The 14163-nt window shown below is 36.0% G+C and overlaps 2 protein-coding genes across 3 annotated transcripts in view; both read right to left on the reverse strand.

Annotated features, from left to right (window-relative positions):
* Positions 1-36: 36 nt before the first annotated feature.
* On the reverse strand, positions 37-2157 carry LOC112091598 (DUF724 domain-containing protein 6-like). Its single transcript, XM_024165667.1, has 3 exons — positions 1714-2157; positions 514-960; positions 37-129 (listed from the first exon to the last, which is right to left on the reverse strand). Exons 1-3 carry the CDS (start codon positions 2155-2157, stop codon positions 112-114), a joined length of 909 nt encoding a protein of 302 aa, XP_024021435.1. The 3' UTR covers positions 37-111.
* Positions 2158-3668: 1511 nt separating this feature from the next.
* Positions 3669-14163, reverse strand: part of LOC21386574 — a 12533-nt gene continuing 2038 nt past the window's right edge. For both annotated transcript variants that reach the window (XM_024165670.1, XM_024165671.1), the window contains 16 exons: positions 13414-13575; positions 12951-13028; positions 12737-12814; positions 11819-11905; positions 11650-11718; positions 11465-11560; positions 11135-11205; positions 9861-9989; positions 9664-9743; positions 9541-9581; positions 8999-9073; positions 8501-8643; positions 8106-8210; positions 7943-8018; positions 7217-7299; positions 3669-6855 (listed from right to left, as the gene is read on the reverse strand). In XM_024165670.1, coding sequence (XP_024021438.1) covers positions 4329-6855; positions 7217-7299; positions 7943-8018; positions 8106-8210; positions 8501-8643; positions 8999-9073; positions 9541-9581; positions 9664-9743; positions 9861-9989; positions 11135-11205; positions 11465-11560; positions 11650-11718; positions 11819-11905; positions 12737-12814; positions 12951-13028; positions 13414-13575 — 3900 coding nt within the window. In that variant the 3' untranslated portion in view covers positions 3669-4328. The remainder of the gene's footprint in view (positions 6856-7216; positions 7300-7942; positions 8019-8105; positions 8211-8500; positions 8644-8998; positions 9074-9540; positions 9582-9663; positions 9744-9860; positions 9990-11134; positions 11206-11464; positions 11561-11649; positions 11719-11818; positions 11906-12736; positions 12815-12950; positions 13029-13413; positions 13576-14163) is intronic.

Here is a 14163-nt window from a genome sequence, read left to right on the forward strand (position 1 = left end):
GATTCCAAAAATATGAACAAGTTGACGGAATGAAACACCGACGAAGAGCTTCTGGCCAAAAACTCTACAAAAGAACGTATGATATACTTTATCCAATGCTGCAAATGCTCTCTACATTTTGTTCAAGCGCTGCAAAAAATTTCCTTGATTAGCACAGAAAATTAGATTACAAAAATCAGCAACATCAATAATCTATGTAACCATGCTATATAACAGAAAACAGACATTGGAATTCAGTCAAGGCAAAACTGTAGAGTTTTCTTATCTGTAGCTGGCGCCACATATCTCCTGACCGTGACTTATAATTGTAGTTCACAGGTTCAGTATTACAAAGCCAAGTTTTTATCTTGTATATTCAAGAAAAGGATAATTTTATACCACAAACCATAAAAGCATAATATCTAATCAACTCCAATACATAAAGTTTCTCGTACATATGATAGAGCCAAAAAAATGAACGTAAGAAAACAAAGGCAAAAACAAAAATAAAAGGTATTTTGAAGTCACAAATACCTGAGAAGCCATAACCCAAGTTTCATTAATCCAATCTTGATGGGGTCTTAAATCACAGTGTTCAAACACCAGTTCTTCATCACTTTCCTTAAAGTAAACTTTGTACCTTCCTCCCTTAAGGATCTTGCAAATCACACCTTCCCACCACCCGTCATTAAGGAAAGCGTCAACTTTTTCGTTCAAGTCGAAACCATCAACAATAATAGCTTCCGGAGGATAAGGTCTTATATTCTGTTTATCAACCTTCTCTTTCAGAAACTCTTTATCACCATCTATTCTTAGCCCCTTGAACTGTACCAAATACTTGTCTTGACCCGCTACTTTGACAACTTTTGCAGCATACCAAGAACCTCGAAATCCTTCTTCATCGATGCGAACCTCAACCAGTGATCCTTCACTTAGTTCCTCTTGCTTTATAGCTTTTGCTTCTTTAGAAGCTGAGACAATCTGCGACCGCAAATTTTGAATGCTCAGATACTCATTCATACGAGTCAAACAAGATGAAGATAAAGGAACTGACAAAAGATCCTAAAACAAGAAAGAAAAATAAATAAATGATTATTTCATGCATATCCCTTTCTGCTATATTTTCACATGATCTTCAGAACTGCTAGGTTCCATCCCGTGTACCGAGTCATGATCCAATAAATCACAAACGACAATCCCAAAACCAAAACCTTAAACAAAAAATTCAACCCCCAAAAAAGACAAAATATCCAAATATTATAGATAAAGCTAGGACCTTTGCTTCAACACATTGAAAGACCAGAGCACATAACACCATCGTATGATACAGTAAAACAGAACCCAAGAAAGAACAAACGACATAAAACTAAAATAGAGACAATCCCAAAAGAAAAAACGACATGTCGTTTTCATAAACGGCCTTAAAACTGTTGAGCAGATATATGAATAAAGCTCGAAACTTCATACCCATGATACAATAAATAAAATCACCAACAAGAAGCCAAAAACCAAACCCTAAACAATAAATTCAACCACAAAAAGGACAAAATATTCAAGCATTATAGGAAAAGCTTGGACCTTACCTTTGCTTAAACAAATTGAAAAACACGAACTCACAAAAACGATTTATCGTTTAGTTCATAGGTATTGAACAGAAATTTAAAATTTTACTGAGAGAAAATATTATAACAAAAAATTCGAAGTATAGTTAACTTAAGAAAGAAGAATACTTACCGTCTCTTCCAAAGGAGGGACCCACTTTCCGCTAACCCACTCTCTGTGAAGTCTCAACTCCGGACACTCAAAGTCCAATTGCCTCTTCAAATCTCGCAAGTAAACCGAGAATTTCGAAGAACCCGCCGAGGTGATGGCAATCACTCCCTCTCTCCACCCGTCATTATAGAAGGCGTCGACCTCGTCGCCGGGCTCGAAAGCGTAGCTGCTTCTCTCTCGCGGCGGCGACGGCCTCAGAACTGCCATATCCACTTCCTCCTTCAAAGCCTTGCGCTTGTTTCTCCCAGTGGTGCTTCTGGCTTTCAGCGTTTTGTATTCCACCGTGAAAATTGTCGCGCGGGAGCCCTTCCCGATGATCGTCGCCGGGAAAAGCGCGCCGCGGGTGCTTACCTCGACCTCCGCTCCGACCTCGAAGTTGGCGTCGCCGCCGCCGGTGACAGGCATGGCTTTTTTTTTTTTTTTTTTTTTGGGGGAGGTAAAAGATTAATTTCGTGGTAAAGTTAGGAGAAGGTAAAAGATTAATTTCGTGGTAAAGTTAGGAACTTGATCATCATTATCATCATCTACTTAAAGAGAATCATCCACGGCAATTTTCCCTCTTTTTTTTTTTAAAAAAAAAAAGAAAAGGAAAAATATTCCTCAGAAGTTGGATAGAGGACAAAATGTCGTTTCTCGGTGAAAACGAAACGACAAAATTTTTCCTTAAACGACATGTCGTTAGTTTATACTAAAATGCATAAACAGAACATGACGATGACGACATAAGACTCTAAGAGCCAGCTTGATGTGCTATTAAAAGTTTGTATTAATACTGTATTATTAGTTAGAAATTACTGTGATCAGAAGAAGTATGTAAATATTTAGTAAATGTTTTTTTTCAAAGTTATTGTGAATAGCAGAAGTAAAAATGTATGTGTTTGATAAATTATTTATTAAATTACTGTAAAGATATAGTGACTAAAATAGACATGTTTTAACACACATATTATTGTTAGTTTCATCTATTTATAAAATCAATATTCATAATATTTTTAAACCATAGTACTAAAAAATTTATGTGATTTTAACTTATCATTTAATATTTTCTAAAATATAAATTGTTAAATGTAGTATTTATTGTTGTTCTTTTTAAACATTGATTAGTATAAAAAATATATTTGAATAAATTTTAACATAGTATATTTATAAAATAATTTTTATTTTTAAATAAATATTTAAAAGCATATATTTTAAATTTAGTATGAAAAATAAATTAGGTAGATAAAAAATTATTTTATTATCAAGATTATTTTAATAAATTTAGACACTAACAACAAAAACAGCTGTATAAAAACAACTGGTGACAGCTTTCTGCTGCTACAGTTTTTAGAATCTGCTGCACAAAAACAAGATTTAACATCCTGATCCGCTCTGCCGTAACTTATAATAAAAATAAAAATAAAAATAAAAAAGGCTAAAAGCTAAAAGCGAGGCCTATGCTAAACGGGCGCATAATACGATGAGTGATTCCAGGACGAACGGTAAAGATTGTGAACTGCAATTGACGGCTCGTCGTTTTCAAGAGGGAAAAAGAAACGACAGCAAGTTTTGAAGTACAGAGTCTGCGAATACATGTGAGACGTGGTTTATTGCTTGAGCCTTTAAAGGATCAAGATTTAGAAGGCCGACTGCAAAATATTAAATACGACTGCCGTTTTTAGTGATTAAGAGCACAAGTTAACGAACGTGAACGACGACTTAAACTACATTTGCAATTCAATAAATGAATATTGTTTGCAATTTTCATGTGTGAAAACCGTAAAATTTTCACCGAGAGTATAGAAAACCTGGAATATTCAAATGATAAAAACGTTTTCGCTGAACGACATGAAAGTAAAATCGACACAAAATCAAAAGAACAAGCGACAAGTCGTTTTTGTGAATGACCTTAAAACTTTTAATCACATTAAGCAGAAAAACAACAAATATAACTAGAATGTTTCCATAACCAAAACAAGAATAAGCACAAGGATTGGGCAACCCTCAATAAAGTACAAGCAGGTGACTTTCCCCAATACAAAGCACATTCGTAGATGAAAATCAAAATGAATTACGAGGTAAACAAATAGAAACTCAAGCAGCCAAAGCTTGTGGTGACATCTTTTTAAAAGTCACCCTCAGAACAAACTATATCAAGTACAGCCCTCTGTTGAGTACCTGAATTTTAGCGGGGAGGGAGGAAAAAAAAAACAAAAACAAAAAAAACAAGAAAACAAAAATTTTCAGCTGCATAACTAGGAATATAGTGAAACAAAATTTTTGGTCCTGAACTCTCTTCTAATTGACTTTTATGTTGAAACATGACCTCCAACTCAAAGGAACTTTTATCACCTCCAGTTACACTGGCACGAACCGCAGTCTCTGGTATTTGAATTGCACCGGACTGCATTATTATCCAGGCTGGTAAAGCAGTTATCAGGGTCTTCAACTAGTTTTCCCTTTCCTTTGCCCTTTCCTCTCTTACGTCTCCGTTTCTTAGTTTGGCTATTTTCATCATCTGCAGACTCGTTAACAAGAACCATCTCCTTGGGGTTTAAATGGCACGCCAAATCCATCTTCACCCACATGGCCATCCATCAGTTTCCTTTAGTTTCAGTCGGAGTCGCATAGACGGCTTCCCTCAAAGTTGAAAATGTTGATTCTATGCCTCCAACAATGTTGTCTGGTATAACATTACGTTTTTCCTGTCCCTGTTTCGGTCCCAATGATTTGCCACAAACTTTTTTTTTATCACCTTCATGCCCACTTGCACAAACTGTCTCTACCAAATTCGAACAGCAAGCCAATCCATCCAGCCCCACGTACTCATCTGGAATGGCAGTCCCTCTCTTCTGTCTTTGTTCTTGTTTTCGTTTCCTCGATCCACCATCAATGCTGCTTTCACCACCAGCTTTTTGATTGATCTGCAATTGGTATGTCAATTCATCTCCACCTTGATTTTTATCTGGAACACCAACTTGTTTTCTCGTAACAACTGCTGCTATGGTTTTTCCACGATGCGCCCCCTTTGCAAAAATTCCTTTGTCCAAATCCACATGGCAAGATATTCCATCCTTACCTTCATGGACGATGCTTTTATCATCAGCTGTTTGATCCACCAGCAATTGGCATGCCAATTCCTCTTTACCTTGAACACCAACGGCTTGTTTACTTAATTCAGCTACTATGGTTTTCTCACCTTGACCCTCAGCACAAATTCCTTTCTCTAAATTAAAATTGGAAGATAATCCAACTGTACCTCCATCCTCATTGGGAATTAACTTATTGCCTTTTTTACGTCTCTGTTTCGTTTTACGCTTACCAGATCCACCATCAGTACTGCTTTTATCACCAGCTGTTTGATCCTGCAATTGGTGTGTTGATTCATCTCCACCTTGATTGTTATCTGGAACACCAACAGCTTGTGTCCTCGATTCATCTGCTGCTATGGTTTTCTCACATGGAGTCTTATCAGCACAAATTCCTTTTTTCAAACTCATATTGCAAGATAATCCATCTATGTGGACATTGGGGACTATACTCCCTTTGCTCCGTTTAGACTTCTTTATACGCTTCCGAAGTTCACCATAAATGCTCCTTTTATCACCATCTGTCTGATCCACCACCAATTGGTGTGTCGATTCATCTCCGCGTTGATTGTTATCCGGAACGACAACAGCTTGTTCATCAAATCGACCATTACTGAAACTCTTATCATCTCCAGTGACATGTTCAGATGATGTTCCTTGTAAATTTGAACGTGACGCCATTCCATTTGCACCCAAAGAGTGATCAGAGAATTCACAATCATTGTCCTGTTTACGCTTACCAGATCCACCATCAGTGCTGCTTTTATCACCAGCTGTTTGATCCTGCAATTGGTGTGTTGATTCATCTCCACCTTGATTGTTATCTGGAACACCAACAGCTTGTGTCCTCAATTCATCTGCTGCTATGGTTTTCTCACATGGAGTCTCATCAGCACAAATTCCTTTTTTCAAATTCATATTGCAAGATAATCCATCTACATGGACATTGGGGACTATACTGCCTTTGTTCCGTTTAAACTTCTTTATACGCTTCCGAAGTTCACCATAAATGCTGCTTTTATCACCATCTGTCCGATCCACCACCAAATGGTGTGTCGATTCATCTCTGCGTTGATTGTTATCTGGAACGACAACAGCTTGTTCATCAGATCGACCATTACTGTAACTCTTATCATCTCCAGTGACATGTGCAGATGATGTTCCTTGTAAATTTGAACGTGACACCATTCCATTTGCACCCAAAGAGTGATCAGAGAATTCACAATCATTGTTCTGTTTACGCTTACCAGATCCACCATCAGTGCTCCTTTTATCACCAGCTGTTTGATCCTGCAATTGGTGTGTTGATTCATCTCCACCTTGATTGTTATCTGGAACACCAACAGCTTGTGTCCTCAATTCATCTGCTGCTATGGTTTTCTCACATGGAGTCTCATCAGCACAAATTCCTTTTTTCAAATTCATATTGCAAGATAATCCATCTACATTGACATTGGGGACTATACCCCCTTTATTTCGTTTAAACATCTTTATACGCTTCCGAAGTTCACGATAAATGCTGCTTTTATCATCATCTGTCCGATCCACCACCAATTGGTGTGTCGATTCATCTCTGCGTTGATTGTTATCCAGAACGACAACAACTTGTCCATCAGATCGACCATTACTGCAACTCTTATCATCTCCAGTGACATGTGCAGATGATGTTCCTTGTAAATTTGAACGTGACGCCATTAATTCACAATCATTGATCTGTTTGCTTTTCCATCTTCGCTTCTTACTTTTACGAGCAGATGATATTCCATCACCGCCATTACTGCAACTCTTGTCACCTGCAGTATCACCTACAGATGCCACTTCTACTGTACATGGAACGGTTGGAGGTCCATTTGCACCAACACCACCGGGGCAAACTGTTCTCGAATGTTCACAGCACAACACTCCATCTGCACTTGCACCTTCACCGCCTTCCAGAGATCCTGTGCTCTTTTGCTGCATTTCAAGGCACCACGTCAACACAAGTTGACGAGCTGATTTTGCAAGATGGGAGCCAGAGACAGAATTGCGGATGGGCCTGAAAAGTTTTATTTAGTGAGTTAAGAAAAACTGAGACATCGAGAGACCTCATCCTTTTTTTTTTCCTTTTCAAGAGATCCTCATCAATTTTTTTTTAAGTGCCCCAAGAAGTGTAAATGTCCGGCCATGCTCTTAGTCTCAATCTTTTGCCTAGTAAAGTAAGTGGCAAAGTAAGCAAAACCAACACTCTCAAATCATATTCATTTGATGAATAGGGAGTTTAATAATAATATGAACAGAAGAAACATAGTAATGAGCTAAATCTTAATATTTGCAAATTTGCATAAACTAACAATGCTCATATTTTATCCAACGCCTAGTTAATATGCTCTATAGAAAGACGACGGTAGGGGACTCACATTAGAGAATGTAACCGTCCAACAACAGCTGTCTGCTCATGCCACAAAAATGGTTTAGGTTTAATGTCTTTCTTGCAGATACACTGAGAAAGGAAAGATAAAGTGAAAAAATGTAAGCAAAAGATAAAAACACAAAAAGAAAAGCTAAGAAAGACACTGATTTAGTATAGGGAGCAACCACATACAGCTACGTTGAATTGGTAAACGGCAATAAACACAGATAATGAATCTCAAGAATGTCATATGATGACTTCAATGAAAACTTCAATTGACACTTATCCCCAAAGCAAAATGTATTCGCAAATATCAAATAAAAAATGGTAATGAACACCCATGGTACTCAATATTCAACACTACAGCATGAGGTGATCGAAAAAGCAAGATGTCCAGCACTAATAATGCCAAAATGAAATGATTTACCGTAAAAAAAAGAAAAACAAAACAAAACACCCCCAACACCCGTTGCCTAATATCGTACAATTGTAAACTGGTTTAGAAAGAAAATATATCTTTAATATGTCATTGCCCAATCTTCTTTTCTCTGGTTCAGAATTAAAAAAATATATGAATAGTTTACATTCAGGCATACAGGCAAAAATCAGTAATCATTATTTGTCAGATCTTAAAAAATTGTTGTCAAGTCCAGTGCAGAACTACAATATCACATAGAACGTACAGAACATCAACTGCTTAAATATATACACGAATAAAATATTAATTTTGTACCTTGCTAGGCCATGCAACTTTCTCTGGCGGTCTAGGAATATGCCCTAGGAAGCGAGGATTATCATAGAACAAGGACCTGGAGAAACAGAGACTAAGATTAAGCATATATGAGAGACAAATAGTAATTAAAATCGGTCTATAAGCGACTGTGAAATTAACATACAAGACTTTATTATTTGCAATCATCTCCATTCCATCAATTGGCGAATCTATTTGCTCCGGCTTCACAGTTTTATCAGGAATGAACATGTACCCATTCATTCCGGCACTACATGATTGAAATCACATAACATGATTAGCATTAAAATCCTGAAAAGCCCCAGAAAAAGAAAACACCACTCCACTAGTCCACTTAAAAGCCAACTCGTTCTTGCCAAATACAAAAGAATGTTAAAAGTCCTCAAATGACTACAAAATTGTGCACAAAGAGTTGGTTGTTATAAGATGTGCACAAAATGTCAAAGTGAAATGTCAGCATCCTAAAATGGAAGGGAGGCCTCTATATTTCTCCCAATCTCAAAAGTAGAAGTAATCTGCTGATGGAGACAGAAAACATACCTGAATTTTGGGTTAATTTTCTCTTTAACTTGAGCCACCAACTCATTTCTTTGACTGAAAAGAACTAAACTCTCTGAAAAAGAATGAGAACTGTGAACGAAAAGTACATCCAAGCCCAAACGGTTCCTTCGTCTCTCCTCATCCTATGTCAACACATTCCCAGTGAGAAACATTGGAAGATAAAATGATTACATACTTAACAAAGAGCTAAAAAATTAAAAATAAAGATTTAGATATATATAATATTATTATATATACATATATATATATATATAGAGAGAGAGAGAGAGAGAGAAAGAGCGCGGCAATTTTCTTAATTGCATATTGTATGAGCTGTTAAACAACAAAAAAACAGAAGAAACATTCCAGCTTCCAGTTTAAATGTTTCTCAGATATGTCATACATTTGATCATTTGACACAGCACTTAAATACCCGGATAAATGCCTAGAAAGAAACAACTGTGATAAAAACAAAACGATGTCGGTTTCAAGTCTTACCGTCAATGTGTGTTCTACTCTTGCAATCTCTGAAAGAAGTAGGGACTCTTCAATGAATGGAAGTTTACAGATAGCCTGATTTCCAGACAATACACAGACATCCAAGTGTTAGAAGAAGCTCAACCTGCAGACTTGCCAAATCCTAAAATAAAACTAAATTATAATATCAAAAATATAATAATTACGAAATCAAATTAACATTTTAAGTGGTTAAGAAAGTTCCTGAAGAGTATTAAAAAAGGAACTGGTATAATGCTTAGGCTGTTTCTAACGGGAAAAACTGTGAATTTATTTAGCGCAGCATTTTAACAAAGAGGTCAGTCCAGGTGCGAACAGCCACCACTTAACCTAAGATATTTCAAACCATGTCGTGCATGACATGAAGAACACTTCTACACGTGAGTGTGTGGGGTGGGTGGGTGTGACCAAATCATCCAAAAATATTTTTGATTTTTCAGCAAGTTCACAGAATAATACAACATAATTTGTCTATGCTCAAGGAAAACAAAAATTAAGATATGAAAATCCCGAAATGTACATACTTGCCAAGAAAACCGTTTTCCATTCAAATCAAGCTCAAAATCTGCAAGAATATTTCTTATTAACTGACATAGAAAATTAAAATTTCATATGAGCAAAACATAGAAGATAATAAAATTTGATACCCGTAGGATAAAAAGCGAATAAAGGTGATGACGTTTCAGTCATAAGCTTCCTATAAAACAACGGAAGAGCAGCGTGTGCACTGCATGTGCACCAATGTGTCAGGTCATATGACTAATATGGTAAGGCAAGTGAAACAAATACTGAGGTCGGTAAAAACAACAAAAATAATAATAATAAATAAATAAATAAATAAAACCTTGCAGAAGGTAATACAGCCATCAACTGATCAACTGGTTTAAAGGGTTGCCCAAGTGTGAATTGAATCTTCAATTTTCCAATATCATGGAAATCTGAAGCAAATGGAGCATAATGATAAGGATAAAACCTGCAGGTCGGACACTGGATTAATAGAGTAATAAAATTACAATGCTGACATGGAAGACAAGCCTTTAACATTTGAAGGAGAAATGTTGTGGATTTAAAAATGTTTTCACTGACATGGAAATCCAAACCAGAATAATGTCCCAATTTGAACAGCAAAGTTATCCATGGTTGCGTTGGTATTGATGGCACAATTATGGGAAATGACAAAGAGGCCACAAGACAATGCGGGTATGTACATACACAAGCATGCATGCATGCAGGCCCAAGTAGAAAAGCATAATCCATGTGACCCCTTTGTTTTCTTGCGAAACAGTCATGGTACTCCATCACAGACAAAGCACACATTGGCCTTTTGAAAAGAAACTGGTACAGGAGGAAGTAAGCTAAAGCAAAAGAAGACCTAGAAAAATGCTAGGGACACTTTCTATCACTCTCTTTGCATTCTACTGTTTGACACGTGGACTCCACTATCTCATTTTCTGTTTAAATAAAAATATATCATGTTAGTGGAGTTCACGAGTCAAACAATGAATGCAGAGAATGACAAAAAGGGTGACAGAAAGAGAGTTTGCTAGCATTTCTCGAAGACCTATTACTTAGCTTATTACTTGCTCCTACTGTAAAGGAAGAAGCAAATGACCTTCTGCATGTGTGTGTGTGTGTGTGTGACCATTACTTAGCTTACTACCTCCTACTGGAAAAGAACAAGAAAAATATGACCTTTTAGAAACAAGTGAATAAAGTCAGGTTATTTTGCTTACTACTTTCTTTTACTATAAAGGAAGAAGCAAATTATGACCTTCTGCGCGTGCGCATGTGTGTGACCATTACTTAGCTTACTACCTCCTAATGGAAAAGAAGAAAAAGATGACCTTTTAGAAACAAGTGGATAATGTCAAGTTATTTTGCTTACTACTTGCTTCTACTACAAGAGGAAAGAAGCAATATGACCTTTTAAGGTCACGACTGAAAAATGAGGCTTGAGCAATTCAAATATGGACATGGCAAATGATAAAATGTGGATCTCGAATTGATCCAATCTCATTTCATCACACGATAAAGAAAAAATCTCGGCAAATTTTAGGCACGAAAAAAGTATTACAACAGAAAGGTGAAAAACCTAAAATCAAAGAAGAGTCTACATACCATTGCCAGGAGCATACACCTTCATAATAGTAATGCATAACCCAGCAAATGCCCTCTGTATATTTCAACACCTATATAAAATGCCAGAGACGTTTAAATCACAAACCTTCAAAGAAATAATAATGACAATCATGCATACTCATGTCCTTTTTTCTTGTGATCTTTGTACTTCATGTTTTATTCTACTGAAGTATGATTTCTTATAAAAATAAAATAAAAATAAAAAAATAAAGGAGGAGGAGTAGAAGGAGAAGAAGGAGAAGGAGAAGGAGGAGGAGAAGAACTCCTATGCGACCATACAGTAAGTAAATTATGAGTAGGATATCCTACCACATCTTGCCGAATTCTCTCACAGTCATCCTCAGTTTCAGCCTCAAATTTTTCAGCATAATATCTCTCTTTCCAACCCACTTCTCCGTATTTAATCTGTCAATGCACCAAAACTTCAAAATATGAACACAAAAATGAGTCAGATTGCAACATAAACAGACCAAGGAAGCACGTTATGTATAAACCTTGTCAACTTTTGTAGTTGTGCTAAGTGAGACGGATCCTTTTGGTGCTCGAACCTCCAGCGCACGGGACTGCTTTAGGTAAAATTTGATGAAAACATAATTTCAAGGAGAAAAAAAAAGAATATGGTCATCAAGTTGAGTTTAACTGATACTTGAGCTCACAACATACGTTCATTGAATCTCCACCAACAGGTGTTGTTCTAACACTAGTATTCTTTGAAAAACGCCGATCCAGGAAATCCCTCTCCTTTTTTTTCTGAAAAAAGTGCATTATTAAGAAAAATTATGAAATAATCAAAGCAAACAAGATAGCATAGTCTATGTCTATATAACTTGTTAAACTTAGCACACTCAAGCTCTACAGTAGGCTGTAGCTTTTGAAGACGTCTCTAAGATTTTTATAACACTCCTTAAAAAAAGATATATCAATAAGAAAAGCAGCAAAAAGTTTGTTTACCAATGCTTTTTACTAAACCAAAAGCAATGTCCAAAAGAAATATTTACGACCTGTTAGCAGCAGAAGCACAAATCGCATACCAGGGACATACCAATAATAAGGGCAAAACCCATAAAGGCTAGTCTTAGAACATTATTGAACTGTGCAGCCATATGAGGTGCCACTTATACCAGCAATACAAAGGACCAATAACAATCCAAAAAACAAGCTTCACACATGGATATTCAAAAAAAAAAAAAAAAAAAGATGCTTTTCAGTCAAGGAACAAGAAATCTCCTGGTCCTTGGACTCCATGAGAATACATAGTGTTTTTCGGGGGCCAATTCCCCACACAAAATTCGCCAGCCAGTATAAAGATTAGATGCCAAACAAATGACTTTCATACTTCACATCCACCTAACTACTGTTATAACTTAACGGAAAGAATTGTCTTCATCTTCCATAAAAAATCAATCCGCTAACTAGAACTCCATTAAGTTAGAAGATGAAGATGATGATTTTTTTCCATTAAGTTAAAAAGTAGTTAGGTAGTTGTAAACTATGGAAATCATTTTTTATCCTTGCTAAACATTTAAAAGTATAGAAAAATGAACAAGAAACAATTTTAAGTGTCTACTTAATGATCACTACCTGCCCACGTTTTCTCAAGATGGCACCTTCATGAGATCCCACGGCTTCTAAAAAGTACTTCATCTTATTCAAATTTACCTACGAATTAGGAAATAACGTGGAATATGAGAAACCTACAAATATAGTCGAATTTTTAATCATAAAAAGATAAGGTAAAGAAGTATCACATCTAACAGCAAAAATCATGAATATTGCAGAAACTCCAACTATTCACCTTAAAAGATTTAGTTATGTAACCGCCCATTCTTACAAATTCCTTTTTGTAAATTGTCATGAGCAAATCAATAGCCCCCTGGAACATTCAAGCACCATAAAGAAAAAATATCAGTCACGTCCAACAATAACCATGAGTTCTAGGACTGGGACAAATAAAAAGATAACAGCAAAATGCAAGTGACAAATTCACCATCCACAAGGCACAGGATTCAAAAAATTTAAAGCATGGGGGAAGATAAAATTTCTCAGAAATTTAACCACAGAAGACAATGATTCAGTTTTACAGAAATTTCTCCCATTAAAAACTTATAATTCATAAATAAAATAAAGTTGCACCTCCATGAAAAAGAACCAAGGAGAAGGAGAGAAATTTGTTATGATCAACAGGACAAAAATGAAGAACCGAACTAACAATACAACACAAAATATTATATATCATAGAAGCATCTTGGGAGGACAACCTCAGATATTTCCAGTGAAGGCATGTGAGGTAGAAAGTCATTTCCCACAAACAAACAAATGAGGACAAAATCATCAATGAGACGCTCCAAATCTCCATCCTTCTGGTCTGGGATTTCCATAGCATATGATAAATACTCTCTAAGGATCCAAACATGGAGAAACTGTGCGAGAAGATGACAGGAGAAAACATGTTAGAATAGGAATATTCTGAAGTTAATATCAAAACAGAAAAATCAAAACCATGTAAAACCAAATGTGAAATATAATTGAAAGATTGCATTAACCTATGCATTAGGCTCAACATGCAACAATGGACATATATAAAAAGAGCTAATTGTCATAGAACATAATCTTTATAGACATTGATCGCATGCTAATCCAACTGTTTCCTTAATATAAAGCATACATCACAAGTGTAATAGTAAAATAAACTATGAGGACACTAATTCAAACAATGAAAAAGGAAAAGAAAAGAAACGGAGGATTCAAAAAAGAATCACCACTCCATTATGATAAACCAAAGACGAAAACATATTAACATATGGAGTAAATAAAATACTCTTGAGGGTTATGAGTCTGTTATTATTCAATCTTAGTATCTTGTTGTCACGTAGTTAGTAAGGGGGAAAAAATAAAATAAAAAGATAAAAAAAATGACACCTTGAACAATTTTGAATCAGAACCAATTCAAATTACAATAACATGCTCAGATCCACCTAAACCTTGGCCTCTAAGCGGGCATCAGCAGG

Source organism: Morus notabilis, unplaced genomic scaffold (genome assembly GCF_000414095.1).
Source record: "Morus notabilis unplaced genomic scaffold, ASM41409v2 Scaffold2196, whole genome shotgun sequence".
Lineage (NCBI taxonomy): Eukaryota > Viridiplantae > Streptophyta > Magnoliopsida > Rosales > Moraceae > Morus > Morus notabilis.

Excerpts from the sequence above, each read along its gene's own strand:
- LOC112091598 (XM_024165667.1), bottom strand. The coding sequence starts at position 2,157 with ATGCCTGTCACCGGCGGCGGCGACGCCAACTTCGAGGTCGGAGCGGAG. Across the intron at positions 961-1,713 it reads TCCCTCCTTTGGAAGAGACG|ATTGTCTCAGCTTCTAAAGA; the intron begins GTAAGTATTCTT and ends TTGCGGTCGCAG.